The sequence below is a fragment of the Salarias fasciatus genome, chromosome 16 (genome assembly GCF_902148845.1).
Source record: "Salarias fasciatus chromosome 16, fSalaFa1.1, whole genome shotgun sequence".
In the NCBI taxonomy this organism is placed as follows: domain Eukaryota; kingdom Metazoa; phylum Chordata; class Actinopteri; order Blenniiformes; family Blenniidae; genus Salarias; species Salarias fasciatus.
This window is the reverse complement of record NC_043760.1, coordinates 5,325,780-5,353,036: the sequence shown is the minus strand read 5'-3', so window position 1 is coordinate 5,353,036 and position 27,257 is coordinate 5,325,780. Positions and strand designations below refer to the sequence as shown.

The 27,257-nt window shown below is 43.2% G+C and overlaps 1 protein-coding gene across 1 annotated transcript; it reads left to right on the top strand.

Moving 5' to 3' along the window:
• Nucleotides 1-13,027: 13,027 nt before the first annotated feature.
• LOC115403697 (kelch-like protein 9) lies at nucleotides 13,028-27,035 on the top strand. The gene is made up of 11 exons (XM_030112677.1): nucleotides 13,028-13,212; nucleotides 13,978-14,031; nucleotides 14,734-14,867; nucleotides 15,490-15,695; nucleotides 16,354-16,486; nucleotides 17,152-17,348; nucleotides 17,621-17,696; nucleotides 19,946-20,503; nucleotides 20,596-20,775; nucleotides 21,689-21,802; nucleotides 24,932-27,035. Exons 2-11 carry the CDS (start codon nucleotides 14,027-14,029, stop codon nucleotides 25,426-25,428), a joined length of 2,100 nt encoding a protein of 699 aa, XP_029968537.1. The 5' UTR covers nucleotides 13,028-13,212; nucleotides 13,978-14,026; the 3' UTR covers nucleotides 25,429-27,035.
• Nucleotides 27,036-27,257: the final 222 nt, after the last annotated feature.

Below are 27,257 nucleotides of genomic sequence, written 5' to 3'. Positions count from 1 at the left end.
ATTCTGTGAAAAATAGAAAATAACATCTGTTTTGGTGGTGAAGTTTTGGGACTGTGATGTTTGTTGTTGGAAAGTTTCTCCTGCAGTTTTTTTCCTTGACCTTAATTATCCAACAACAAAGACAGGAGTAAAGCCAGTTTGATGTTTCACAGTTTATTAAATGAAGCGATTCTGATGGAAAATAAAGCCTTTGAGGCTCGGTGTGAAGGACGAAACGTGACGCTTCGTTCACACTGACGGCTTCCAGGAGGTCGAGAACAAAAACCTCCTCATCACAGCAATGTTCTCAGTTCAGTCATGGAAAAGCACGATTTTAATGATTAGAATGGAACATGAATTAACTACTAACAACAAAAACCCTGATCAGGCCGGGTCAGGATCAGGACGTCAGGGTCTTAAAAGAGCATTTTAGGAAAATTAACTATTCAAACACCCTTGCAGAGATTTGGGATGCTGGTGATCTTTGTTTCCTCTGGCAGGCCTGCAATTAACCGACAAGTATTTATAGAACACCTTAACGCGTCGCGAAGCCAGAGCAAGTTCCTGTTTGATAAAAACAGTCGCAACAGACAGAACCGTTCTAAAAAAATAAACCTCCTCCCAGTAGAAGGGCCTACGATGGTCAACATTAACGGATGAATAATGGGCATTGTTAATCCAGTGAAGCTTGTAAAGAAAAACACGCCTTTCATTAGCAGGGTGAGAGTTTGACTTTGCTCGGGGAGGTGAAATCAGTGAATCCAAGCGAAGAGGAAACAAGGTGTCTAACAACGTGCCCGTAATTTAACTTGGTTTAAAAGAAGATTGTTTCCTCGTCCTAATAAAGTTTTGAACCTGTGTTTATGTGTTCGACGTGAGGCTCTTAACGACATTAATCCGAACAAACAAGGTGAAAATGATCCCTGTGAACACTGCGATCAGAAAACTTGCGTGAGTTGCACATTTTCCGTCAGAAGTTGATAAATCGATGAAAGTCTGAGCAGCGCTGCTGCCTGGTATTCTCTGGTTTTAATGTGAATCACTTCATTAATCACTTTTCAAGGCCAAACGTATGGAACCCACTAATCCTGAAGACGCAGTTATCAGTGAGAAAACCTGAGTTAATGTCAATTATCCAGGACTGATTGTTCCCCAGGCCCACTTCCCAGTAATGCTGCCGTCTGCAGTTTGTTTGATTCTGCTGCAGTCCGTGTTCGACGTTCGCCGCTGATTCCATGAAGGAAATCCAGATTAAAACCAACAATGCTGGCCAGCTTAATGGCTTTTTTATATCTCATCTGCAGTATTTTTTCTATTAATTAATACAAACTTGAATATCCAGAACTAATCTGTGATTGTACACATATCTATGTACACACACATCTAATTGAGCATGTGTGAAAAGAGGTAGGATGGGTTTATTCCTACCCCTTCTCCAATATTCTATGATCATTTTTTGCAATTCTATATAAATATATATCAGTCAAACCAAAAGTACAGTTTCAGACGCGATGAAAGAACTCTCATTATTACTTATGTTTTTCCTTTCATCGTCTTATTTTTGAAAAGAACTGAAACTCTTCAGGTGTAGGGCCGTCACTCGAAGACGCGTCCTTGGGTAGACGGATCTCTGAGGAGGGTGGAACAAAGCGAGACGTCTCCACACAAATGGCGCAGAGACACGAGTGTTTATCCTTCTTCTGTTCCTCCGTTCTCGTGAGAGATTGAGCGAGGAGGAGCACTCAGCTGCCCACCGCCACGCTTCCTTTATCTCAGGCGAAACTCTGAGAGAGGAGCAGGGAAGTGTGTGTTCGGTTCATCTTGTCCCTGATGCTAACAGTCCCGCAGCGTTCTTCAGATCTGCTCTCCAGACGTGAACCCTGGCGGCTGACAGGTGCTCAGCATCGATCGCTTATTGACAATAATTCATGTCAGTTGGACGAACCTCGTCCTGTGATGCAGCGTGTTGAAAACGTTTTGGGGCAGCAGCTGGTTCAATTCACATTTATTTTCATGGATTACTTTTGTGTGTATTAGAGTAAACACAGTCCTCCGTTCTCTAAGAGTTTCCAGAAAGAAGAAGGACCCGCTGCGTGAAGTCTGCGCCGGCCTGACATCTGACTGGGAATGAATCGCACTGCTCATGAGCACTACGGTCACAGTTGAGGGTGCTTTTTCTAACACACAGACAGTTTTGTGTTGTTTGTTCTCGCTGAAACGGAATCAATCAGACTCCAAACCAGCAGTTTTCCAGTTTTCCGTCTAAATTGACAGGAAACTTACCTGAAACTCAAGAAATTAACAGTGAAGGTCATGAGCAGCGAGAGCGAGCACGACAAGAAGGACAATACGACGGCAGAAGTGCGTTTATGAAGGCTTCCCTCATCATGTGATTAAAAATAAGGGGCGCCATCTCTTCTTGTCACCGCTCTGCCTAACGAGCTCAGTCTGGCGGAAAGTGCTGGTTCGACAGATGTTGGGAGCAGAGGTGGCTCCATCACTTCAAACAGCAGGTGTCATTAGCGTCCACTGGGGGGGTCGAGGGGGTGTGAGGGGGCTGTGGGGGTGTGAGGGCCTCTGACTGAAACCACTCAGCAAGGCTTCCTCTCCGTTTGGGCCCAAACACTGCTTACATGAGCAGAACGGGTTTATCCCTCCTCAGGACCATTAACACACAGCAGTGACTCCTCCACCCTTCCCTCACACACGCCGTGTGTGTGATGTGTGTTTGATGTGTGTCATTTCTGCGTGATGCATGTCTGATGCGTGTGTGATGTATGTTTGGCGGGTGTGTGTGTGTGTGTGTGTGTGTGACCTTCAGTCAACATCTGTGACTGCGGCTCGCTGTGAGAGGCAATAGGATTTGAGTGTGAGGGGAAGCAGATAACAGAGGAGGGTGTGTGTGAAGGGAAACATGCTGCAGGTGTGAAATCTCCTCGCCTGGCTTCACTTTCTCTGAATTTGTTTCTTTCTTAAAGCTCAGAGATTCACTTCACCTTCAGTCAGGGCTCATCGGCCTCTTCAGTTCACCCAACCCTCCCAGGTTCCACCAGGAGAACCACACGGAGGAACGTTAACGCCTGCTGCAGAAGCAGAACCTCCTGACAAGCTCGGCTGTGACGATAATCCGTCATGTGACGACTGGAATTCACTTAAAATCTGTCGAATCTGAACTTCAGGGAAACTTTCTCAGTCATGCACACATGCACTCCTGAACTCTGCCAGGAGACGTGGGTCTCAGTTCTCTGTGGTTCACAGAGCTTTCCTCAACCTGAATCCAGGTCAGTAGGTTAATTTTACCAACAGCAAGCTGCTGACTATTATTAGCACAGAGACAGATTCCTTCCTGTGATGTTCTGTTCGTACTTGTTATTCGACTCCTCTATGGATAAGGGACTTCCTCTAATTTATGTTAAATGTTTCATATTTGTATTCTTTTAATTTGCTTTAAAGACCCAAGACAGTGTTTACAGTATTCACAGGTTGATGTATTCATTTTCATTCGTCATGTTTGTTTCATACGATGCCATAGTATGCCTAACTTGCAACCTGCTGCTCTGTATTTCAGGAATTTTTATTATCTTAGTTCTTTTTGGGAGAAATGAACATTAATTTCAATGTCACCACTTTATCTGTGTGTAATGCATCATCCTAGTAGAGCACAGAGTCTTTGCTGTTGCCTTGTATGTCAGAAATCATTCCTTTATTACTGTAATTATTGGTGAAAGTAGCAGATTGGGGTATTGAAATTGTAGATCTGCTGTTTCCAAACGTTTTGTGTGACATTGTTGCAGCAGTGCTTGAGTTCATGGAAAAAAATATAAGTTGAAATATGGAGATAAAACGCTTCTGCCCAACATGGCAGCATCACATCTGCATCGATGGGAGAGTCTAGAATAGAGTTATTGATCTGGAAGGGTCTGTGGTTATCATGCATGCAAGTTATTTTTCAACCATTTTGTAAACCTTGAAACCACTTTCTGAAATCTCCACAAATCTATGGAGTTTTCTCCAAAAAAAGAATAGAGGCAGGGCAGGAAACTGAAGGGCGTGAAATGCTGATTTTAGCTTTAGAAAAGCTTGGCATGTTTCAACAACTGCATTACAAACAGAAACATTTCTATATCTGACCACTAGTGAGCGATGTGGAGTAACATGTGATCGACTCACTCCAGGTGGAGAAACACTGACAGTCCAGACTGGAAGTGCTTCGGAGAAAATCGCTCTTCACCTGTTTCCAGACTCGCAGCATTGAAAGCTTCCTGTTTGGGCTGACCCCCTGCTGTGTGACGCTGCATTTGTCCTTTCAGCCGCTCCGGCTGCAGGAAGCTTCGTTCCCTCTGACGCTGTTCAGGCCTCGCTATCAGGACCGCCTGACTGTTATCAGACAAAACAAACCCAGCTCGCTCATTTGCTTTACACAAAGCCCGGTCATTAAAGTCTAATCAGAGCCACAGAACGCATGAATATTTAAAGATGGTTTTCCAGTGAATATTAATGAAATGCTAATATGTGAAAGCTGAAGACTTAATTTTGGCCACAGAGCAGATGAATTAGATTTCAAACGGTTCCCTCAAGTCATTTCACTCCCTTTTCTTGTTCTTGTCTTAATCTGGAAGAAAAACTGATTTAAATTGTATTCCTGAGGCTCATCCGGCTGCCGGGTCAGGCCTTCTTCAATATTGATGTGTTCTTAGCTAAAATGTGATTGTTTATCGTGCGTTCGGACTTCGTAAGAAGCTGGGTTTATCCTTTTTTCAAACAGATTCATTAATTTGCAGCGACTCGGTGAAACCGTACCGTACCGTACCGACACACACTGCGCAGCACCAACGAGGCTTTGGTATTTTTTCATTAGCGCCACAAAAAAAAAGCCTAATAATAAGAGTCATGGACGACCCAGAGTCATGGACGCCAGCTGGAATATGGATCCAGTTTACACAGCTGCTGCGTTACAGAGTCAACTGAGGGACGAGCATTAATAATGAAAAAAAAAGAAAAGAAAGAAAATCCATTAAAATTAATGTGAAGACAAAGCTGAGAAAGTGATTCGGTCCTGAAGATGAACTCTGATCTCTAAATTATTGAAGTGGAAGAAATAAATTCCTCATATTTACATCAAGCTTAAAAAAAAGCATATTTTCAGCCTTCATTTCTTTACAAAAATATAAATAAAAGTTACCTGTAATATCTCTGATCCACGACAGCCGGGGCATCTGTCCATGTACCCTGAGAACTGACCCTTGTTTGTGAAGCGTTTCACTTCAGGGTTTTAAGAAGTTTTATCGGCCCGTTGCAGATCACACAGCGTAAACACACACTGGAGCTACAAGCTTAACCTCAATGTGTCAACTTCCAGGCACATAAACAGTTCTAAGAACTCTTAAAATTTAGGTCGTGCGTGACTGATTGTAGTAGGAGTGTGCTTGTTCCTGTCAGTTTCCCATCGGGATGCATGCTGGTCTTGAAATGAGGCGTATTTAGACCAGTCTGCTCCGTGGAACATGTCTGCAGATCGACTGACGCCTTCAGTGGAATGACTGAACCTTGAATCTCTCTGCTTTCTGTGGCGATCGGGTACACGGTGGACTGTCTGGCGTGAAACGAAGGACAGGTGGTCACAGCCTGAGGTGAGGAAGATGAAGATTATCTTTAAACAGACATGCCAGTGAGAATGAGCAGAGAGTTACGAAATGATATTCTTCTATATGAAGAAAAGAATAAATAAAGACATCAAATTAGCATCATTCATGTCACATTTTGGGAAAAAAGCACTTCAGACTTCACTATGATTTAAGCACACAGTGTCAACACTAGAGGGCAGCATTGCAGCACTGTGAAGAAGGAAGAAGTTTGTGTAACTGAGAAACTCTGAGGAGATTAAAAAGCTCTTTGACTGCCAAACACGTCTGAGGACGTCTTTTCCTTTTTTATTTATTATTATTATTATTTTTTTTTTTTTTTTTTTTTTGGGGGGGGTGATCAAAGCCTGATTCATCTTGCGTGTGAATATCAGACCTGCTGTGTGCAATATATTTCTGCTCCAGTAGGGGGCAATAGTTCTATTTTCCTCCAGCCAACAGCGGCAGATCGGCTCTGTGAAGAAGACAGTCGGAGGCTAAACGGGAAAATGGCGACGCGCTGGGACAAAACGTACAAGAAGCGGACACTGGAACAGTCTGCCTGGCGGTGGATCTGCTGTAAAGAGTGTCGTGATTGTGATGGTGAAGGATCGGAGTGATGGCGGGTGACCATGGCGAATGTAGCGACGAGCCAGCGGTTAGCATTGCCGCGCCGTTTGGCGCCACATCGGAGCCAGAAACCGGAAGCAGCAGGAAGAGACCGCCGCTCTGGGAGTACAGGTAAAGACGTGGTAGTGCCATATGTTTATGTGTGTGCGTGTGCGTGTCAGTTTTATTTTGTTTATAAGGTAAATTCATACTGTCCAGCTGCAGACCTCCCCTCTCGGGACGCTTCTTTGCATACAGTCAGGACCGGAAGTTGATTTGAAGCATTAAAAAAAATAAGGAAATGCCGGAAGCACGTACTGATCAGGTGAGCAGAAGTCAAGTGACAGCTTTTCGCTATACGAAGAACCAAAAACAGCCTTTTTTTACTAGAACAATATGTTGCACTGTATACATTTTCAGTTATATTTGAACGAATCAAGTTTTGGACTTTCGGTAGTTTGTAGTGTTGTTATCGTGGTCAGGCTAACGGTGGCTAGTGGTAACCAGCTTAAATTTATTAGCCTCTAAAAGCACTCTGTGTATTATTTAGACATGTCTATGGGGTTATCTTGACATCAGAAGGCTTTCACTGCTGTTTACAAACAGCATTTGTAGAGGAATTATTCTATTCTGGGCACATTAATAACGTGTCATTGAAGTCCTCTCTCTTAAATGTGCTATTTTCCTGCGAGAAGACCAAGAAAACTGAGTCACCCTATATTTTGTACCATTTTGCTTTACTTATCACAACATTATTTGTCTCTTACAGTTGTTGATGGTGACGAAGTAATTTTAGGGCTTTTTAAGTTCTTGTGTCTCTTCTGTGAATACATTATGGACAGGAGAGGGTCCATGGCATACTAGCAGTGCAAAGGAAAATAAACAGTTTGAAAGTTTGTTTGGTGTCTGGTTTCTCCTGGAACAGAGGTTATTTGCCGTCTGGGTCATGTAACTGGGTATTCAGTATTCCAGTGAATTGAATCGGCAAAAAAACCTAAGTTAATCAGCCCTTAATCCTCCATTGGCAAATCCATGTGGTCTGACAGCTCGAGGTAAGAACAGTACAAACATTATTGAGGAATTATGATGAAGTGTAAGAATTGTAAACACATAATTTATGCCTATGTGAAAGAACTAGAAGTGAATCTATCTGTAAATGCCTCTAACCTTGAAGGAGGCTACATTTACAATAGCAGTTTAGAAGCAAAGAACAGTCAGAAATACAGTGAGGATTTTGCAAGTTCTCCCACTTAGAAAATAAGGAGAGGTCTGAAATGTTCATCATAGATGCGTGACCAACACGAAGTTTCAGCTCCCTCCAAACATTTTCTATTGGATTTAGGTCTGACTGGCTAGGCCACTCCAGAACCTTGATGTGGTTCTCACGCAGCCACTCCTTGGTCATCCTGGCTGTGTGCTTCACGTTAGAAGATCCAGCCACAACTCATTTTAATGCTCTGACTGAGGGAAGGAGGTTGTTGCTCAAAAACCAGAGATACATGGCTCCATCCATCCTCTGCTTCAGTCAGTACAGTCGTCCTGTCCTCTTTGCTGAAAAGCAACCCCAAAGCATGATGTTTCCACCCCCATACTTCACAGTAGGGATGGTGTTCTTGGGATTGTACTCTTCCTTCTTTTTCCTCCACACAGGACGAGTGGAGTTTACACCAAAAGTTCCATTTTGGTCTCATCTGACCACATGACTTCCTCCCATGACCCCTCTGGATCATTCAGATGGTCCCTGGCAAGTTTTAGACGGGCCTGCCATGTGCTGACTTCAGCAGGGGAGCCTTCTGTGCAATGCTACGAGACTGTAGTGTTCTAGCGACAGTAGCCTTTGAAACTGTGGTTCCAGCTCTCTTCAGGTCATTGACCAGCTCCTGCCGTGGAGTTCTGGGCTGATTCCTCACTTTTCTCATCAGTGACGCCCCAGACTGACAGCTCTTTGAGAGTCATAATTATTGCTGATTCTCATGGGTGCAAATACTTATTCACCCCAGTAACATGCAGATAAACCATTTAAAAAATCATACAATGTGATTTCTGGATTTTTTTTAAGATTTTGTCTTTAAAAGTGCAAGTGAGTCTATGATAAACAATTCAGACCTCTCCATATTTTCTAAGTGGGAGAACTTGCAAAATCGCAGGGGGTGTAAATACTTGTGCTCCTCACTGTATAGATGGACAAATAAATGTTGTGTATTATATTTATTTGCATAAATGTGGTGGAAAACGAAATATTAACTTAAAGCGATACTTCAAGATTTTGGCAAATTGGCCCATTCAGCGCAATTCCTTAGTCATTTCAAACAGCATACTTACTTTTTTTGTGAGGGCGAGCTGTTGTTTATCCAGAGGTGAGTCGGGGAAGGTTTTCGGGACGGACACAATGGAAGTGGATGGTATTTTTGTTCCCCCTCGTCAAACTCATCAAATACAAAATCCAAGAACCCCCAAACACTCTGGTGGACACGTTTTAATCCGCACATTCACTACGCTGTGGAACACCAACAAATATTGTAGCGTTACAACACTGAAGCAAATACTGGGAACTACTTTTTCTTTTGAAATCACTACGCCCAGATGCCATGTTTAGTAAGTAGTTCCGTCTTAGCAATCTTCACATAAACAACTCAATCTGGTAATTTTGCATTAATACTTCACAGCGTAGTGAATGTGCGGATTATAACGTGTCCACCAAAGTGTTTGGGGGTTCTTGGATTTTGTATTTGATGAGTTTGACGAGGGGGAACAAAAATACCGTTCACTTCCATTGTGTCTGTCCTGAAAATCTTCCCCGACTCACCTCTGGATAAACAACAGCTCGCCCTCACACAAAAGTAAGTATGCTGTTCGAAATGACTAAGGAATTGCGCTAAATGGGCCAATTCGCCAAAATGTTGACGTATCGCTTTAAATAATTTTTAAAAAATGGATGTTTTTGAAACTCAGTTGGTAAAGTAATAATCTCTTTACTAGGTAACAGTTAAAATTGAACTCTAGAATGTTGTCATAAATAGTTCATAGAGGAAACAATCTCAACCCTATTTTTCAGTCGTGGTTTTAAAATATGATGCTATTGGTTGTTACCTGATAAAATTATCTGTTTCTCTTCCTCAAACTAACTGAGACACATCATTCATGGTTTTAAATAGCTGAGTCTAAACCAGCCTCATTTTATCAAAGTTTCTTTTCCTCATATTTTTGATTTTGCTTCAAGTGTCTTTTATATTATTTTTGTCTGTTTTCACTTGTTGCGATTTGTTGGTTTTGTTTTTTATTTGTATCCATTTTTATTTGGAGTGATACAAACCGCACACTGCCACATTAGGGGAAGCACAGAAATAAGGTACATCTAAAGCAATGAGTCGGTTATAAAATACAGGGTCAGTTGTTAAAACACAAAGGTCAAATCAGTCTTTTCCACCTGTTAAACAGACGAGACAATATTTCCACAGCTTGGATGAAAAATTCACTGCGACTGAATGAACTCCTACAGCAGCAGAAAGCATTTTTTTATCAGATGGAGACATCGGTAACGTCACTGCGGCTCCTCAGTGGAGGCTTGATGAAGACATTTATTAAATCTCTTCAGTGTTCAATGAGTCCACCAGAGAATGTGATGATCTTAATATTTTAGTAATATTAGTATTTTCAGGAAGAGGAAGTCTTTTTTTTTTTTTTTTTTTTTTTTTTTGTTATTTGACTGATCGTGTGACTTTAATTCGAGGAAAATGCCAGGCGGCCACGGCCCGAGGTGAGGAAGATGAAGATTATCTTTAAACATACAGATCAGTGTGAATAATCGGAGAGTTGTTAAACTATATGATAACGCCAAGAAAATAATAAAGACATAAAATGAACATCATTCATGTCACGTTTAAAGAAACACACTTCAGACCCCACTGTGATGTAAACACACAGTGTCAACACTAGATGGCAGCATTGCAGCACTGAAGAAGTTGGAGTCACAGAGAACCTCTGATGAGATTCATTCATCTCTGTTGTCACATTGATTCATAGAAGAAATAAACTCAACCCTCTCTCTCAGTCATGGTGTTAAAATATGACGTGTGTTGCCTGATAAAGTTACCTGTTTCTCTTCCTCAACAACTATTTAAAACCATGAATGTTGTTTCTTTGAAACAGCCTCGTTTTATCTAAGTTTCTCTTCCTCTTATTTGATTTTTCTTCCAGTGTCTTTTATGTTATTTTGGTCTATTTTTACGTCGACTGACCCACCAGTGTTTGGTTTTGGTTTGTTGGTGTTTTTTGGTTTTTTTTTTTTTTCTGTGTTGAAAATGAACATTTGTCACGTTCACTGAGGTTTTCTTTCTTGCACCATGTACTGTATTTTCAGAATTATGTCACATTTTTTGTTATTCATATGATGAATATGTCCACTAGATTGCACTGTATATCAAGGAAAACGCTCCTACAGAGCCAGTGGAAAACATGCAGAACCAAATTAGAAGATGCAACAGAAAGACAAAGAATGGGAGAAACTCGTGAGGGATGAGGAAACAGGACATTCACAGTTCTTTACAAAGATGAGAAGCAATACATCAAAACAAAAAGGGAAATCTATTGTTTAATGAAACTCAAATGTTTTAAGGCCTAATTTGTCAGCAGGACGTTTGTTCCACAGATGAGGAGCCCAGGAACTGAAATCTGCTTCAGACTGTTTTCTTCTCACAGTGAGGACACACAGAGAACTTCCTCCTGTGGACCTCGGAGGACTGGATCAGAGCAGACCTCTTCACCAGGACCCGAGGGTTCTGGATGCTTCGTGCTCTACCAGTAAATCAGTAAATAAGTGTTCAGGCCTGACAGACACCCTGATCTGAAATATCTCCATACCAACAACACCACATTATAGTACATGAAGAATGTTTTAAGTTGTTGTAGATGGATTTTTATTTTGTCTGTTTTTTGGTATCTTCATACGGGTTATCTCATTGAAACACATTCTCACTGTTAACTAAATGCTATGAGGCAAATGACAGAAGTAAATACTGGCGTATACTAACGTCCAGTCAGAAAAACACTGCTGATGACTGAGAGCTGGAGGTAATCACACCGGCGAGCTCTGCAAGGACGTGCTCGGGAGCTGTTGGATGTTCTGTTAGAAGTGAGAAATGTGGTCCAGCAGGAGGATTTTGTACAAGAATGAACCGTTTTGTTTGTTGAAACATGTACACACACGTTCCGGTTGACTGCCGTTTGAGTCATTTCACCTTATCACGTCATTCCCTGAGCTGGTGGCAGACCGCGGGCGGTTCAGGGTCGGACCGAGGTCTGATGTGGACGGAGCACTCGGGACAGGAAGTGACGGGATGCCAGCGCCGCTGGCCTTGACCCGCTGGCAGAGCGGAGGCCTCGGTGGAGAGTTCACATTAAAACAATACTGGTTTTAAAGGAGAAGTGACCATTTGGCATTGTAGAGCTCTTATTCTGAAAAACCTCAGTAAAATCAGCAAATTTCTACCTGAAATCAGCCTCCGCTGTGTGAGATATTGACTGAAACGTCCCAGAAAATAAATCTTTCAGTCTGCAGCAGCAGTAGGATTAAACCTGAGGCTTCAAAGAAACAAAGAGTCAAACAGCTCACACACATCACTGCCTCGTTTACAAAGTTACACTTCAACTTGTGTGTAAATGTTGTGATCTTAGAGTGAGGAAGGAGAGCGACGTCCAGCAAACCCTGAATCTGTCCAGGTGAGTTTGTGAAACCAGGGGAGGGTTGAGACTCTGGATGTATGAGTTCAATATTCTCAGCTGATCCCACTTCATGGCTTGACGTCGACCCTCCACACAGTTTTTATACAAGGCGCCCTGAAGCTGATCGTAACAGCTGTTCATTCAAGATTCCAAGCTTTAACACGCCAACAGTGAGACGCACCGTGAGGCTCAGGAGCTCCGGACTTCTTCACAGCCACTGAATGAAACACAAAGCCCTGAACTCATGGTTTCTTTCTTTGTTTTTGGAGCAAAACCTTGAGCCCAGAATGGTTTCGGAACAGTCTGCCTTTTTAATACTAAGGTGAAAAGTACTGTTGATTGATTAAAGACCGTTTGAATCTCGATGGAAACTTGCAGAATGTAATTTGATTACTGAAAAACAACCTCAAAAGCAACGGAGCGCTGCGCGTTGTTTAGATTCCAGGTCTGATAAAATCTCACTTTGAAGGACATCAACTTGTTCTGGATCAAGAGAAGCAGCAACATGACTTACATTTCATTTAAAGCACTAACTAGTGTTAGAGCTTCTTTATTTTTTGAAGCCCAGAAAGTCTTCTGAGTTGAACACACGCCTGCTGTTTTGTGTCTTTCTGCTGATTCTGAGCTAAATTCGATTTCACGTCAACAGGAAATATTGCTTACATGACATTTAAAAATGAACGATGTTTTGTGTGTAACAGTTTTGGGAGGGATTCCCCGGCGAAGCCTCGGGAAAAAGCCCCCTTTCACTTCACTGTTTGAAAAGTAGAAGTCGACATGTGCGAGATGAAATAACACAACAGATCCAGGAAGAGTTCATGATCTTAAAACAAGTCCAGCATTAAACCAACAGTTTAGGAAACCATGTTCTGAAGCTCCATGACTTTAAAAGGTAACATGAGACGAAACATATTCAACTTTTAACTAATATCAGATTTACTCTTCCAGATAAATTCAGTAGATAAGAATCTCGATGTGCTGCTGTGCCTGAAGTCAGGTCCTCAGATCAGAGTGTGAAACCTGCTCTCTACTCATTTCACTAGCATGCGTGGAGGTGGAGGAAGACACCAGCAGAGAAGCAGAAGTAGCACAGGAAGTGGCTGAGGTCTGGGTTCGCCTACAGAAGCGGCGATGCTCGCTGAGGCACTTCGGCAGCGCGAGCAGCTGGCAGCCTGCAGCAGAAGGTCTCTGCTCCCTCGTTCTTCTGGCAGTTGGGCTCGGTTCACAGCAGCAGGCTGGAGGGAGGTCTGGGATCCGGGCTGCTGAGGAAGCTTTCCTCCAGGTAGGTCAGCTGGAGGCCTTCACAGGAGGGCCGGTTCAGGAGGAGGGGGGGGAGGGGTCCATGGATGGCTGGAGATGATCGATGGGGGTTGAAGGTTTGAGGCAGATGTTTCATCCAGAAACACTTAATGCAGTGTTTTAAAGGAGACTTCTGGGATGTTCTTGATTCCATCTTTGACAATGAAAGACTGAAGTTACAGTTAAATGTGTGTATTATTGTGTTTGAGGCCACAGCAGCATAATGTTAACTCTCTCATCCATGATACTCTGTACTCACTTTGTTCAACGTGCACGTTAAAGAAATGCTGTCGGAGACGAATGCAGCCGTGAGGTCTTTGAGATCTTGTTCCCTTTTTAAATGCATTATGACTGAGTAACACAAACTGCACAGGACTAACAGATCCGGCTAGAAACACTGAGAGATTTGATCCACTTGATAAGAAAGTTTTCAGCCAAAATAATCAGAGGTGTGAATTTCAAATATAGATTTCACTGAAATGCAGAAATAAATGCTGTTTCTGTATGAAGACAAACCAGTACTGAGTAAAAAACAAAGATGAATCATTTCAAACTAACTACATGGACATCGGAAATGGTGAGGTTATGTTATTCACCCGACAAGGTGTTCAGGTTGGACCAAATTCAGGCATGGGAAATATATGTTACTTTTCTATTGATCTTTTTATTCCAGGTCCTAAAAGCACAAACAATCTTCTGCAACCATTTAATAGATATACATTAAATCTCATCCTTTGTCTCCCTGTAGGAAGTCTCACCGGCGGAACCACAGCCCCCAGCCTCCAGAGGCCAATGAGATGGGGTGAGAACGGATCAGTAGAGCTCAGAATTTCTCAATTTTTCTGCAACATGCAAAAAGATAAAAGAGTTGATGATGACTGTCCTGACTGGAGTAAAGTATTTGTGATGAAGATAAAATCAAGACATTTTGAGATTTGCGTCGGTCTGAAGGGGAGCAGCAGTCGTTTGCCCCGCAAGGCCTCTGGACTCACTCCAGGAAGCAGCTAACGGTTGATCAATGGTGCAATCGGCAGGTCTTCACTCAGTTAACGCAAGAGGCAAAACTGTAAACACCAGAAGTGACTCAACGCTGCCCCCGATGGACAGCAGAGACATGACATCCATTCTCCATTGAGCCCCTTTAAAGACAGAAAAGTTCAAACCGATTGGCTGTAAAATACATCAGGCTGTTAGATCTGGGTTCTGGATGCTATTGATTGGAACACCTCAGAATTATCAATACCTTCAGTCAGGATCAGGACAGATAAGTAAAGCAGGTAATATCAGAACCTCGTCTTTGTGTCGGTTGTGCAAAAGCAGCTGTAGGAAGAGACGTCTATGCAGCGAAAGAGGAAGTGCTGAGGGCAAAACTTCTGTTGTGAAAAATGTTGTCGGTGCACAAACACAAAGGTTGTGAACTGATCACTGTGGAGGTTCAGCTGAGGCCTCCAGAAGCGATCTGGACTGAGGACGCCGTCTGTGTGTCTGTCTGTCTGCTCTGCAGGGGAAATGGAGACGACGGCGGCGGAGGGCGGCTGAGCCGCAGACTGTCTCGTCTGAGCAGCAGGCATCAGTCCAGGGACCCCCCGAGACCCCCGGCCCCGCAGGAAAGACCCCCTGCTCCTGCTGCTCAGCAAGGTGTGTGTGTGTGAGTGTATATATGTAATTATGTATGTGTATACACATGAATATCAAGCTCAAAAAAAACGAGGAGCTTTCATTTATTCCGTTTTTTTTCTTTCAACTTTAGCTCCACTAAAACATGTTTGAGTTATTTTTACTCTCATTTGCTCTTTTTCTCTGCCGTTCTTCCATATTTCCTCCTGCGTTCTGCTTTTTAACACAAACCCTCAGCCCGACGGCCAAAATGGATTAAAAATGGAGCCACGGTGACTGAAGCTTCTCTTTCTTCCACTTCCCACACAGGCAGAAGTTTTCTTTGTGCTGCACTCAGAGCCCGTCGCCACAGTACCTGAGATGTATTTCCAGCCCTAAATAAATGTTACCTTCAATTTTTAGGAGCTGTTGTCTGTTTATCTCAAAATAAATCATTCTGCGAATCCTGCAGGACTGCCCTCTGGTTTTCCTCTGGTGGTAGAGCTCGTCTGATCGGAAAATACAGACAAATTAAGTAAAATACAGTGAAAATAAAGTGTTTGGACCAATATCTGACTTCAGCTAGCTGATGTAGTTTGTAGTGGAGTTTGCATGTTCTCCTGCTGCATGTGTGTGACTACCAGTGTGTTTGTGTGTGTTTCAGATGACAGGGCGCCTCCTGCAGCCGTGGCTCCTCCTCCTCCTCCTCCTGCCGCCGCCGCCGCCGCTGCTGCTCCTCCTCCTGCTCCTCTACACCTGTTCATGGTTTCGCCGCCGAAACGCCCCGACAAAGCGACCAAGCCCAGACTTCCCCCGCGGCCCCTGTCCAGAGTGTTCAGCAGCACCAGTCACGGAGCCAACGTGTTACAAGTACGTGTTGGAGGCATGCCGGAGGGAGACGTTGACCTGACTGTCCCCCTACTGAGCATGTGCAGAACTGTGGCAGCTTTTCCAAAAACTTGAGTTTTAGCCCATCTGCATGGAGACAGAGCCAGAACAGTTCTGAAACGTTCCATCTTGGTTTCCATTTTCAAAAAGTGCACCGGAAAAAGAAGGAAAACCCCATATTTTCTAGACAAGTTACACCTTTTTTGTTGTTTGGTTCATCATACACCTTATATTGAGAGAATTCTTTATCACAAAATATCACAATCTGAGACCATATCGATGGAATTGAGTGGTAACAGGATTCCTCTGCAGCTCCACAAAACAAAACCTCGTACGGTATTATTACTGTAACTCAAGCTAAATGTTCGACAGCAGGATCTCAGCTGAAAGTTCTAAAATATGCAGCAGAAAGAGTTCAGACTGTTTGAGAATTTTGTGGAGGATGAAAGAGAAAAGCTTAGAAACTGTTACTGTGATGAATTAAACGGAGAGGACGAATTGTGGACTAAAATCTTGTATGTTGTTACAGTTTATTTACTGGAGACTGGTGGTGAATCAGGAATTGTCTGAGCCTCGTCGTCTTCCTGGTGGATTTCTGTTGAGATCGATCGTGTGATATTTTAAATTCTTTTCTCCAAAGGGCTTTGACTCTTTCCGGATGGATGAGACTCTGTGCGACGTGATGCTGGTCCCTGGAGACAGCAAGGAGGCGTTCCCGGTCCACAGAGTCCTCATGGCCTCGTCCAGCGACTACTTCAAGGCCATGTTCACTGGTTGGTTCCCTCACACACAGTCCGACGCAGAGAGGATCAAGTTCACCAACACATAGCTGCTAACGTGAAGCCGTACATCGGATTTTATTTCTCTTTCTTTCTTCTCTCTCGACGGGACTTTCGCCCTCAGATTGACGTTCCTCAAGTTTATTATAACTTTATGACTGAATTCCAAAAAAAGTGTGATGAGTGAATCCATCTTCCCTTTTCTCTGAATTCATTTCAGTTTCATTATGTGACACACACAAATGTTTTCTTGAAAAACCTAGAAAACAAAAAAAAAAAAAAAACATTTTATGAATGTGTTTGAATTTACTTCTGAAATCCGTTTTAAGGACATGGACACACGGTAGCTGAAGTTGTGCAGCTGTAGAAAACACGGGCTGGCTGTAGTCATGTGACCCCATCCTGCTGCACTCAAACTAACCCACTTTCACTTCTGGCTTGAGCGTTCACAAGCAGTGAAAGACTAAAAGAAGAAGTACAGTATGTGTCGACACTCCCTCGCTTCTACATTGACGCTGTTTTCTGAGCAGCTACACACACTAACCCTGCCTCATCCTCACACACTGTGTTCTTGCTGACCGCACCAATGCGGCGGTAAATCCTCCGTATCAATGCAAATCCACGTTTTCAGCGCGCTGCCTGTGCTTTCCCGCCGTCAGGAGGCATGAGGGAGCAGGAGATGAGGGAGATCAAGCTGCACGGCGTCACCAAGGCGGGTCTGAAGAGCGTCATCGACTTCATCTACACCTCCAGGGTCAGCCTGGACATGGGGAACCTGCAGGACACGCTGGAGGCCGCCAACTTCCTGCAAGTCATGCCGGTCCTCAACTTCTGCAACCAGCTCCTGAGCAGCGAGGTGAAGGTTTCACTCCCATGTCATGAGCCCTGCTCATTTACCAGGAAAAACCCCGCTCTGCCCTTCCTCTCCAGAAAAGTTCGATCATATGATCAAATAGTTTGTGAAGAACATTTTTAAGGCCTTTTTTTATTTATTTATTTATTTTTTTTACAAATCCACAGCAGATGATCATTATTTTCTGTCCATAATGTTTCTGTTTTGTTGGAGCTAATAAGCAGAAAAATCCCGACTGTTCAGTTTATCTGATCTTGTCTTATCTTATCTTGCAGCTGACCATAGATAACTGCGTGGAAATCGAGCGCATCGCCGCCGACTTGCTGCTTGAGGATGTGCAGCAGAACATCGGTGAGAGATTCTAACCTGAGATTCTTCTTCAGACTCGCGGATGAAGGTGGAGCTCAAGGCTTCTGAATCAGGGCGGCTCCAAACCATCAGATTTGTCAAAATAGAAATGCTTTTTTATTTCAAGCAATCATGAAAAAGTTTATGGTTTAAAGCAGAAGTGGGAAACTCTCAACATTATTAATTCCATAATTTTTCCTTCTTCATTACCTGGGAGCTTTATGGAGGAATGTTTTATATAATAATCACAGCAGTGATATTAAAGTGGGCTTTTTAATTGGAATATATATTCGTATATGGGTTGAAAATGGTTTCCCTCTCACAGCCAGGGAGTCCCGTCGTGTATTTAAAAATTAGCTTGTGGAGCATAAAGAATGGAGATGCAGTTCACACTGGGCCGTGAGATCCCAGGTCTCCTTGTCTGGCGATTATTTAAGATCCACCATCGTACTGAATTTAAAAAATCCCTTTTTTAAAACTTTTATAACAATGCAAAAATTCTAGAGAAGAATATACATTTTACACACATAAATCAAGTTTTTTTTTTTTCTATTTCAATACATTATTTTTGTCCAACAAAGTTCATTTTAATAAAATTTTCCCATCTAGAATAACATTTGCAAGAAAAACATTCTGGAATAGACGTATAGAAAAATGCATTAGTACTAGAAGAAATTGCTTTTTCAAACAAATAAATTAAAACAGGTGAGGGAAAATGATATGAAAGACATTTTCAATTTTAAATAGTGACTGAACAGTTTGTGTGGCAAACAGTTGAACAGGAAGTTAAAAATGCTGAAGTTAAAGGGTTGATGGAACCAAAGATCTTAACACTGCTGAACTTGAAACACACTTAAAGTGTTTCGGTTCTAAATCTGCTTCATCCTCACTGTTAGTCTGAGTCTAAACAAAGACTCAATGTTAAATGCCAAATTTGACTCTGTGCACATGGTACGAGGTCAAACTACAAAACTTGAGACCCTAAACGGAAAAAACACTGAATTCTTGTGAAACGGAGTAAAGAATTATTGCGACTGGTTCGGAGAACTCAGGACATCAGAAAACTCTGTGGAGCAGAAGCTCTTCAAGCTGGAGCAAACAAAAACTAATCAACAGAGTGCTGGAGATCGCCGAAGCCGATTGGTAAAGCACTGAAACACACCGACAAAACCAACAACCAGAGCACAGAGACGAGAACTGGTCCACAGCGACCGGGTGGAGATGATCACACCCTCAGACACCAGCGAGACCCGTCAGGACAGCAGACGGAGGAGGGGAAGTCACGGAGCCGTCAACAGGGCTTCCATCCTCCTGCTCTTATTCAGATTTTCAAAATTAGCAAAAACATTCATGGAAACACCAGAAATTTGAAAAAAGGCCAAAAATTCACCCAAAAACTTTTCACACTTAGAGGAGGTGGATTTGTCTGCATATCAATAAAAGAGAAGTTTGACTTTTCGCTGTGGAAGATGTTTTTAACTGATGACTGGACCGAACATCACATCACGTATATGTTATTGACAGCGGATAAAAAAGCAAGGTGTGTTTTGGAGGGATAAAGAAGCGAGCATTAAAGGTATAATGGACGATGTTTTAGCCAATGCCTGCGTCACGCCGTCAAGCGCGCTCGTAGGAGCAGCAGAGCAGCTAGGATGGTCTGGCGCATGCGCGTTTTCAAAAAGCGAGTAACAGACGTTCGGCTTCGACTTTTTCGAGAAAGTCGTCCTTTATGCCTTTAATGTGCGAGTGGGGTGTTTCTTCTGTGACAGAGGCTCTCACTCTCATTGTGTCGACTCTTCCCTCAATAATTGCAAAATAATAACAAAGTCACGTTTTCTTTTTGTGCATTTTCACTAAATCCACTCAAGAATTTCAACCACTGCTGCTGTGCACACACACACACACCATGTAAATAGTGATTCTGCACAATAGCAGCAGTGTTTTCCTCCAGTGTCAGATCTAGTCCAGATTCTCCTGGACTGCTAGTTTTAGAGCTGAGAGTCAAACTGACAAACAATCCAGCTGCCCATAGAAATATCCCAGTTCTCACCAGTTCTCACTGAAACAAAGACGCAAAAATGATGGGTTTCCAGTTGAAATGAGGTGCAAACAGAGATTTAAAAAAACTCTAAATAATGCAAGAACCCGACGACCCGAATGCTGCCGTCGGTCTTTATCTCTGGCTTGTTTTGGACTCAGACCCTGAACGTGTCGGCCTGTTGTCACGATCGCTGTCCTTCATGTCCACTCAGGTGAGTTTGTGTGCCGGAACCTGTCGGACCTGGTCCAGAGCGGCCGCTTCCTGCAGCTGTCGCAGAGCAGCCTGGCCTTCGCCCTGTCCAGCAACTCCCTGCAGGGCTTCTCGGAGCTGGAGCTCTACCACATCGCCCGGGAGTGGCTGGACTTCGACCCCTCCACGCGCAGCGCCTCCGTCTACGCCCTCATGCGCCACGTGCGCTTCCCGCTCATGAGCCCCGGCGAGCTGATCCAGATCTCGCAGGAGGACGAGGAGAGGGGCGACTCCATGATGCGCTCCGACACGTCCTGCGTCAACCTGCTGCTGGAGGCCAGCAACTACCAGATGATGCCCTTCCTGCAGCCGGGCCTGCAGACGGAGCGCACGCGCATCCGCTCCGACGCCACGCACATCCTGGCGCTGGGCGGCGTGATGCGGCAGCAGCTGGTGGTCAGCCGCGAGCTGCGGCTGTACGAGCAGGAGACGGGCCTCTGGAGGGCGCTCAAGCCCATGGACGTGCCGCGCTACCAGCACGGCGTGGCGCTGCTGGGGGGCTTCCTCTTCATCGTCGGAGGTCAGAACCGTCCAGCGGTCTCATTCCCGCTGCGGCTGTTGCTTTAACCGTAGCGAGGTCAAGACCGCCTGGGTTTTTGTGTTGCTCTACAGGTCAGAGCACCTACGACACCAAAGGGAAGACGGCCATCGACAGCGCCTACCGCTACGACCCGCGGTTCGACAAGTGGCTCCAGATCGCCTCGCTCAACGAGAAGAGGACGTTTTTCCACCTCAGCGCTCTGAAGGGGAAACTCTTCGCTGTGGGAGGACGAAACGTCTCCGGAGAAATCGGTGAGACGCCAACAGGATTCAGCAGCTGGATGATGGAGGTGGAGTCACATGAGTGATGCTGTGTTCTTCTGGGAAGGAATCCAGTCTGCTCTAATGTAGCCAACATGTTATCCGATGTAGTTGAAGTAGAATTTATTCATATGCAATCTGCTGTAATGTGGTCACGCCTAAGCAAATTTAATGTAATCCAATATCTAATCTAATCTGAGCAGTGTTCAGGTAAAATCTGACTTCACAAAAAGTGGAAGTGAATTCTAATCTAATGTAGCCTAAACTGTGCTGCACCAGATATCATCTAATCTAACAAAGCCTAGTGAAATCTAATATAATGTACCGCTTCAAATACACTCCCATGTAATCTAGGCAAATGTGACTGAATCTAGTGTAATCTATGATGCAGTGAAATGTAATTTAATCCAATCATCTACAGGTCAGAACAGAGGAAAAATTGGAAATAAAGTTTAATTCAAACTGAAATTAATTTTAATGTAATGTCACCTAACTTTTTATGTGCCTAACATCATCTAATCTAATCTAATTTAATCTAATATAACAATATATACCAATATATTTTCTGATCTAATCAAATCATTTCTTCAACATAACATCATAACAATACACTTTAATTAAAATGTCACCTTTTATATTTTTAAGACACTTTAGAATGTGACTTAAATATTGTTCCTTTTTGTCACTGTTTACAATAAATTCTTAGGATTTCTTCATATTTTGGCTCATTTTGAAGGAATGAGTAAAAAAATAGTTAAGAGAAAGTTCATGATGTACAAATAAAGCACTGATACTGATCTGTTTATATTCAGGAAAAACTAATAAACCTGCTGATCCTCTGTAAATCAGTGTGTAGCCGTTGAGTTTGGATTAAACCTCCTGGTCTGGTTGTGTTTGGGACTAGACTCAGTGGAGTGTTACAACCTGAGGACCAACGAGTGGACGTTTGTGGAGCCGATGGTGGAGCCGCACTACGGACACGCCGGGACGGTCCATGGAGACCTGCTGTACATCTCAGGTAGCAAGACCGCTGGACACACACACACACACACACACACACACACACACACACACACACACAACAAATAGGATCATGACAATTCACTTCAATAAGTCCACACTGAGCGTCAACATTTTTAAGCGAAGCAGTTCTAGAGAAACTTCTTATTAAGCCTTTTTTTGAGAGAAATATTTTTGAAAATTAAGGAATAAAGTTTTTATGGTGAACAGAGATAAAATGAACTCAGGTTGCATTGACACAACAGCGTTTCAAGTAATGTCTCATGGTTTTTGACTTTGCGTTTCAGAAAGGGTAATATTTTAAATAGTGATGTCCAAATCTAAGATTAAAGTCTTGGTTCTGGTGGATCTGGTCCAGCCTTTCGTACTGCACATCACCACAGACTGGCCTCTCTGGCTCTGTCTTCAGTTGGTTCAGCTCTTATCTCTTAGACAAGAAACTGACAGTAAGTCTGGCTTCTTGTTCTTCAGGAAGCCATGAAATAAAATGTGGCATCCCCCAGGGCTCAGTCCTGGGCCCCCTGCTGTTTGACATTTTTATGCTTCCACTTGGAAATGTCATCAGGAGACATTACCCAGCTGGCATTCAACCGACCTTAAACGTTGAAATTTAGTTGAAATAATGTCAGTTGATGAAAAACATGAATTCAACGTCAAAACAACGTTGACACTAAATGATTGAAGTTGTGTCGTAAACTCACTGTGGATTCAACATTGGAATATCAACATTTTTTAAACGTATATCTAATCGTCAGTATTTTTAAAATAACGACTTCTAAAAATTTAGCTGAAATATGTCAGTTGAAAAACAACGTTGTTTCAACATCCAGACAACGTTGATAAATTTACCATTGGAAAAAGTGTTTATGTGAATGTTAACCCCCGCCTTGTATTTGAGTCTGTTTGTTTTCATTGTCTCGTCAAGATAGAATTATGTCTAATAAAAGAGCCGCCCAAGCGGTTAAATTTAGTACGTAATTCCATCGAATTGTGAACTTGGGTGAAACACAAAAGAAACATGTTTAAAACCGAGAGTCATGGTTAAAACCACCACTTTGTTTCGTGTGTATTGCACTGTATTTCAGGATAAGTAGTTTTCTGCAAACTAGTGGTCAGCCTCCCATTTGCACATTATATGCTCAATAAACTAATAGCTCGACAGGTAAGGCTGATGTCCTGTGAGTTCAAATCCCGGGTTTCACCTGTCTGCAATGAAAAGTGTAATTGACTGAGAGAATATGCCTGAACCTCAGACTGCAAGCCTGGTGGTCAGATCAATTTTTAATTTTCTGCACTTTTGCTGCTATACTGCTCAATTGAACTACAAAATTCAACAGTTATTCAACATTGATACCTGACGTTGATTCAACAGTGATTCAACGCTAAAATGCCAGCTGGGTAAGGCTCACAGATATGCAGATGATACACAGCTCTATATTTTATTTTATTAAACCCTCGGATGTTCTCTGTTTTGATCATGTGAAGCACTAAGTGCTGCATTTTACCGTTTGAAAAGAGACTGAATAAGGACATGATCTGAGATTAAAATAAGGAACCATTTAGAATTTTTACCATCGTATTACAGAGTAAAATACTGGTTGTCTGATCAGGATAATGTGACTGTTACAAAGGAAAGATGGCGTCTTCCTCTTTCGAATGACGCTCTCATGCATTCATGCTGAAGATGATTCACACTGTTAAAGTGTTTCTTGACTTGTCACATTTTCTGCAGAAAGAACAGCGAGTTTAAAGGCGACCAAGAGAGTCACCCAAATCTCACTCTGCGAGAAACATTTACTAACTTCATATTCAAGTAGCTGCAAGTTCCTCAGAGGAAATCAGAACGACCGACCGCGCTGAATTCATGCATAATATGTACGTAACCTACCAACAAGTCTTTGCCTCTGATTCATCGCTCCTCTCTGAGCAGTGTGAGCTGCTTCGGCTGACCTTCTTTCAAACCGCTTCCTGTTCAGCTGCAGACTCTCAGGAGCAGCTCTCACCTCCGTCTCAGTTTCACCGCTTCTAATCTCAGGGACAGAAACCCGAGCTGCACACGAGGGGCCGAGAGCACGGAAACGCCGAGACCTGTGGTTGAAGTGGACAACGTCTCTTCGCACCTCGGTTTAAACCCACGCAGACTGCAGAAGCTGCAATCTGCTGGGAAATAACAAGAAAACAAGGGCGCCCTGCTCGGGGGACAGACAGGAAGCTCTGCTGCAGACAAAAGAAAACACTGCTGCAATGTATTAAACATGATACAATAATCCACAATGTTTACCTGCCCCATACAAGATGAGTTACCGAATATTAACATTCAGGATACAACACCTTCCATTAAACAAGCATTTTACCTCACAGCATAACCCTAGTGGTGACATTTTAGTGAGTAGCAAAAGAAACTGTCAAAATCAAAGAGTTTTTTTTTTAATTTAAAGTTTAAAAATGTTGAAAAGATACCAAGAAGTGAAGAAATATACTGGATGTATGAAGTCTGGTTCTGTAAGTTGAGTTCAGAAAATAGATTTTATTAGATTTGTACTTAGTACAAATATCTGAAACTATTTAAACTGTTTATAATTTCAAAAACGTTGCCTGAAAATAAACTTTCTTATTCTATTTAACTACTTAACTTTTTAACCAGGAATTCCCACCAGAACACTGTTATAATATGAAACTATGTGTATTTTATACTGAAAGGGGAAAAAAAAAAAACACTGTTGAAACTTAATGCAAAATCATTTATTCTTTATTCGTCAGAGTTATATAAGATTTCGTTTCTTTCATGAATAAATAAAAATTAAGAATTTGGTATATTGTACATTTTACCAGGAGAAACTCCAGGCATGCACAGGGAGAACATGCAAACTCTGCATAGAAAGGGAATCAAGCCCTGGAATCAAACCAGTGTTATCTTGCTGTGAGACACAAGAGCCAACCACTTTACCACTGAGAGTCCAGAAGCTCGTCTGAGGCTCGACGAGCGCTTCAAGTGAAAATGCATCTTTTTGTATTTTCGTTTCTTTTCGCGTTTTGCGAATTCTCCTTGTTTCCACGGAAACGGCAGAACGTTTGAGGCGGTCCCCCAGTGCGCCTCCCTCTCCTGACCCGGTCTCTGGTCCCGCAGGCGGAATCACCCGCGACACCTTCCAGAGGGAGCTGTGGTGCTACGACCCGGCGGGCGACGCGTGGAGCCGGCGCGCCGACATGATGGAGCTGCGGGGGCTGCACTGCATGTGCACGGTGGGCGACCGGCTCTACGTCATGGGCGGGAACCACTTCCGCGGCAGCAGCGACTACAACGACGTGCTGGGCTGCGAGTTCTACAGCCCGGCGGCCGACCAGTGGACGGCGGTGGCGCCGATGCCGCGCGGCCAGAGCGACGTGGGCGTGACGGTGTTCGGCGGCCACGTGTACGTGGTGGGCGGCTACTCCTGGAACACGCGCTGCATGGTGGACATCGTGCAGCGCTACGACCCCGAGCGCGACCTGTGGGAGCGGGTGTTCGACGTGCTGGAGCCCCTGGGCGGCATCCGGGCGTGCACCATGACCGTGCACCTGCCGGAGGGCTCGGTGGACGAGGCGCAGATCCCCGAGGGCCCGCTCCCCACGGCCAAGAGCTGACGGCCGCCGCCGGGGGGGGGGAGGGGGGGTTCCTGCTGAGGTAGCATCAAACAATGGTTCTGAGGTTTGGGGGGGAAAAAAACAGCACAACCAAACGGCGAGACGAGCGCAGTCTGACTTTTTCAGGTCACTTCCTGTTCTCTCATCTGCTCGGCGCTCTGCAGGCGACCGTCACGGGCTCAAACCTCCCAGCTGAGACTTTTCTGTTTGTCACGTCAGAAACGAGCTGCATCGTCAATTAACTGCTTACATGAAGATGTTTTGGAGCGAGACGCAGGATCCAGCTAGTCTGTCCTCACCAGCAAACTGTATAGTTTTTGTGGAGTTTTGTTGTCCTGCCCATGTGTGTGGTTTAAAACAGCGCCCACTAGTGGCTCTGACATCGTTTTCATCACCCTGCTGTACAAACCAGCTGCCAAAACATCCCGTGTTCTTCCTCGAGTTTCTCTTTGTGTGTTTGGATCTCAGGTTTCTGGACTTGTCGTCAGGATTAAAGCTTTTCTCAGCTGTTTCAAATAGAAACGCCGTCGTTCCATCGTAGCGTTGAAGCTCCTGAAGATGGTCGGTTAAAAATACTGTTTGAATATGTTACTGAGTTGTTCGGGTTTTTCACTGATTCGGTGAATCGGGAAGGCGGAGCTCCACCTCCACAGGAAGCGGTTTGTTTCCCTGCCTGACATTTTGCATAATGTGGGACCTTTAAACTCAATAAACAGTTAAAACTCTGTTTAGTGTGTAAGAGTCAGCTCCCGGGTTTACCGCTGATCCCCGACCCTGAAACTGGTTTCAGTCTGTAAAATAATGATATCAAAAGAGCAGAACAAGTCGTTTCTTTGTTTCCTGATTCAGAATCTCAGACCTGAAGCCAATGAAGCGGATCATCTGTAACGTGGGATGAAATCTGCGGTGAAGAAGCCGCCGTGTGGCTTTTATTCATGAAGGGTTTGGAAAGTTCTGCACTCCAGAGTCATGAGATTAAACCACCAGGCCTCTTTTTTTTTGATCTGGCGAAGGAATTTTAATGCAGCTGTAGTAATAATGTGATTTTATTATAAAAACATCTATGTTAGCTGCATCACTTTCAGTTTTCCTGCCATCGTCGTGTAAACGGGACGTCACTGTGAAACCAGCTCATAAATTATCCTAAAATCTAAAAAGGAAAAAAGACTCTTTTTTTTTCCATATTTTGAGTCGACGGGTGTCCGAGGTTCAGTGTCTGAGGGCAGATTTCCACTCAGCTGTTCTTACTGACTTATTTTAAATAACCAGGTCGTTTTCCATCGAGTTGTTGCCTGAATAGATTCTTCCGCTTTCTGGACATGATTTCTTACATCTTAACAAAAATGCATCACAGAAAAAGAACAAAAAAAAAAAATTCTATAATTTGCAGTCGTGTATAATATGCATTTATTTTTAAATGCCTGGGTGTGTCTACTGCTTCATTTTTAAGACTTTTTTTTTTTTTTAGTAGAGAAGCTTTTTATTTTTGCATCATGTAGCGTCATATTTTGATATATAATTTAATTCCTAATATAAATTGTATCATGAAAAGTGTGATTGAGCATTCGTGTTTTGCACCAGCAGATATTAAAATCCGTTTTTCTGTTGATGTTGCACTATTTTCGGTTATTTTAGAAGTGGTGAAGTTCATTCAGTCATGACTTTTCTTAAATTTAATTTAAAAATCAGTTCAATCAGCTGTTTTTTTTTTTTTTATTAGGTCAAAGTTATCCGTTTATTTTATTTAGTTAGTACCATATCACTGCTAATGGTGATGAAAGTGTTGCATCCATAAGGATTACAGTATTATAAGAAGGAAGGTACGTCTG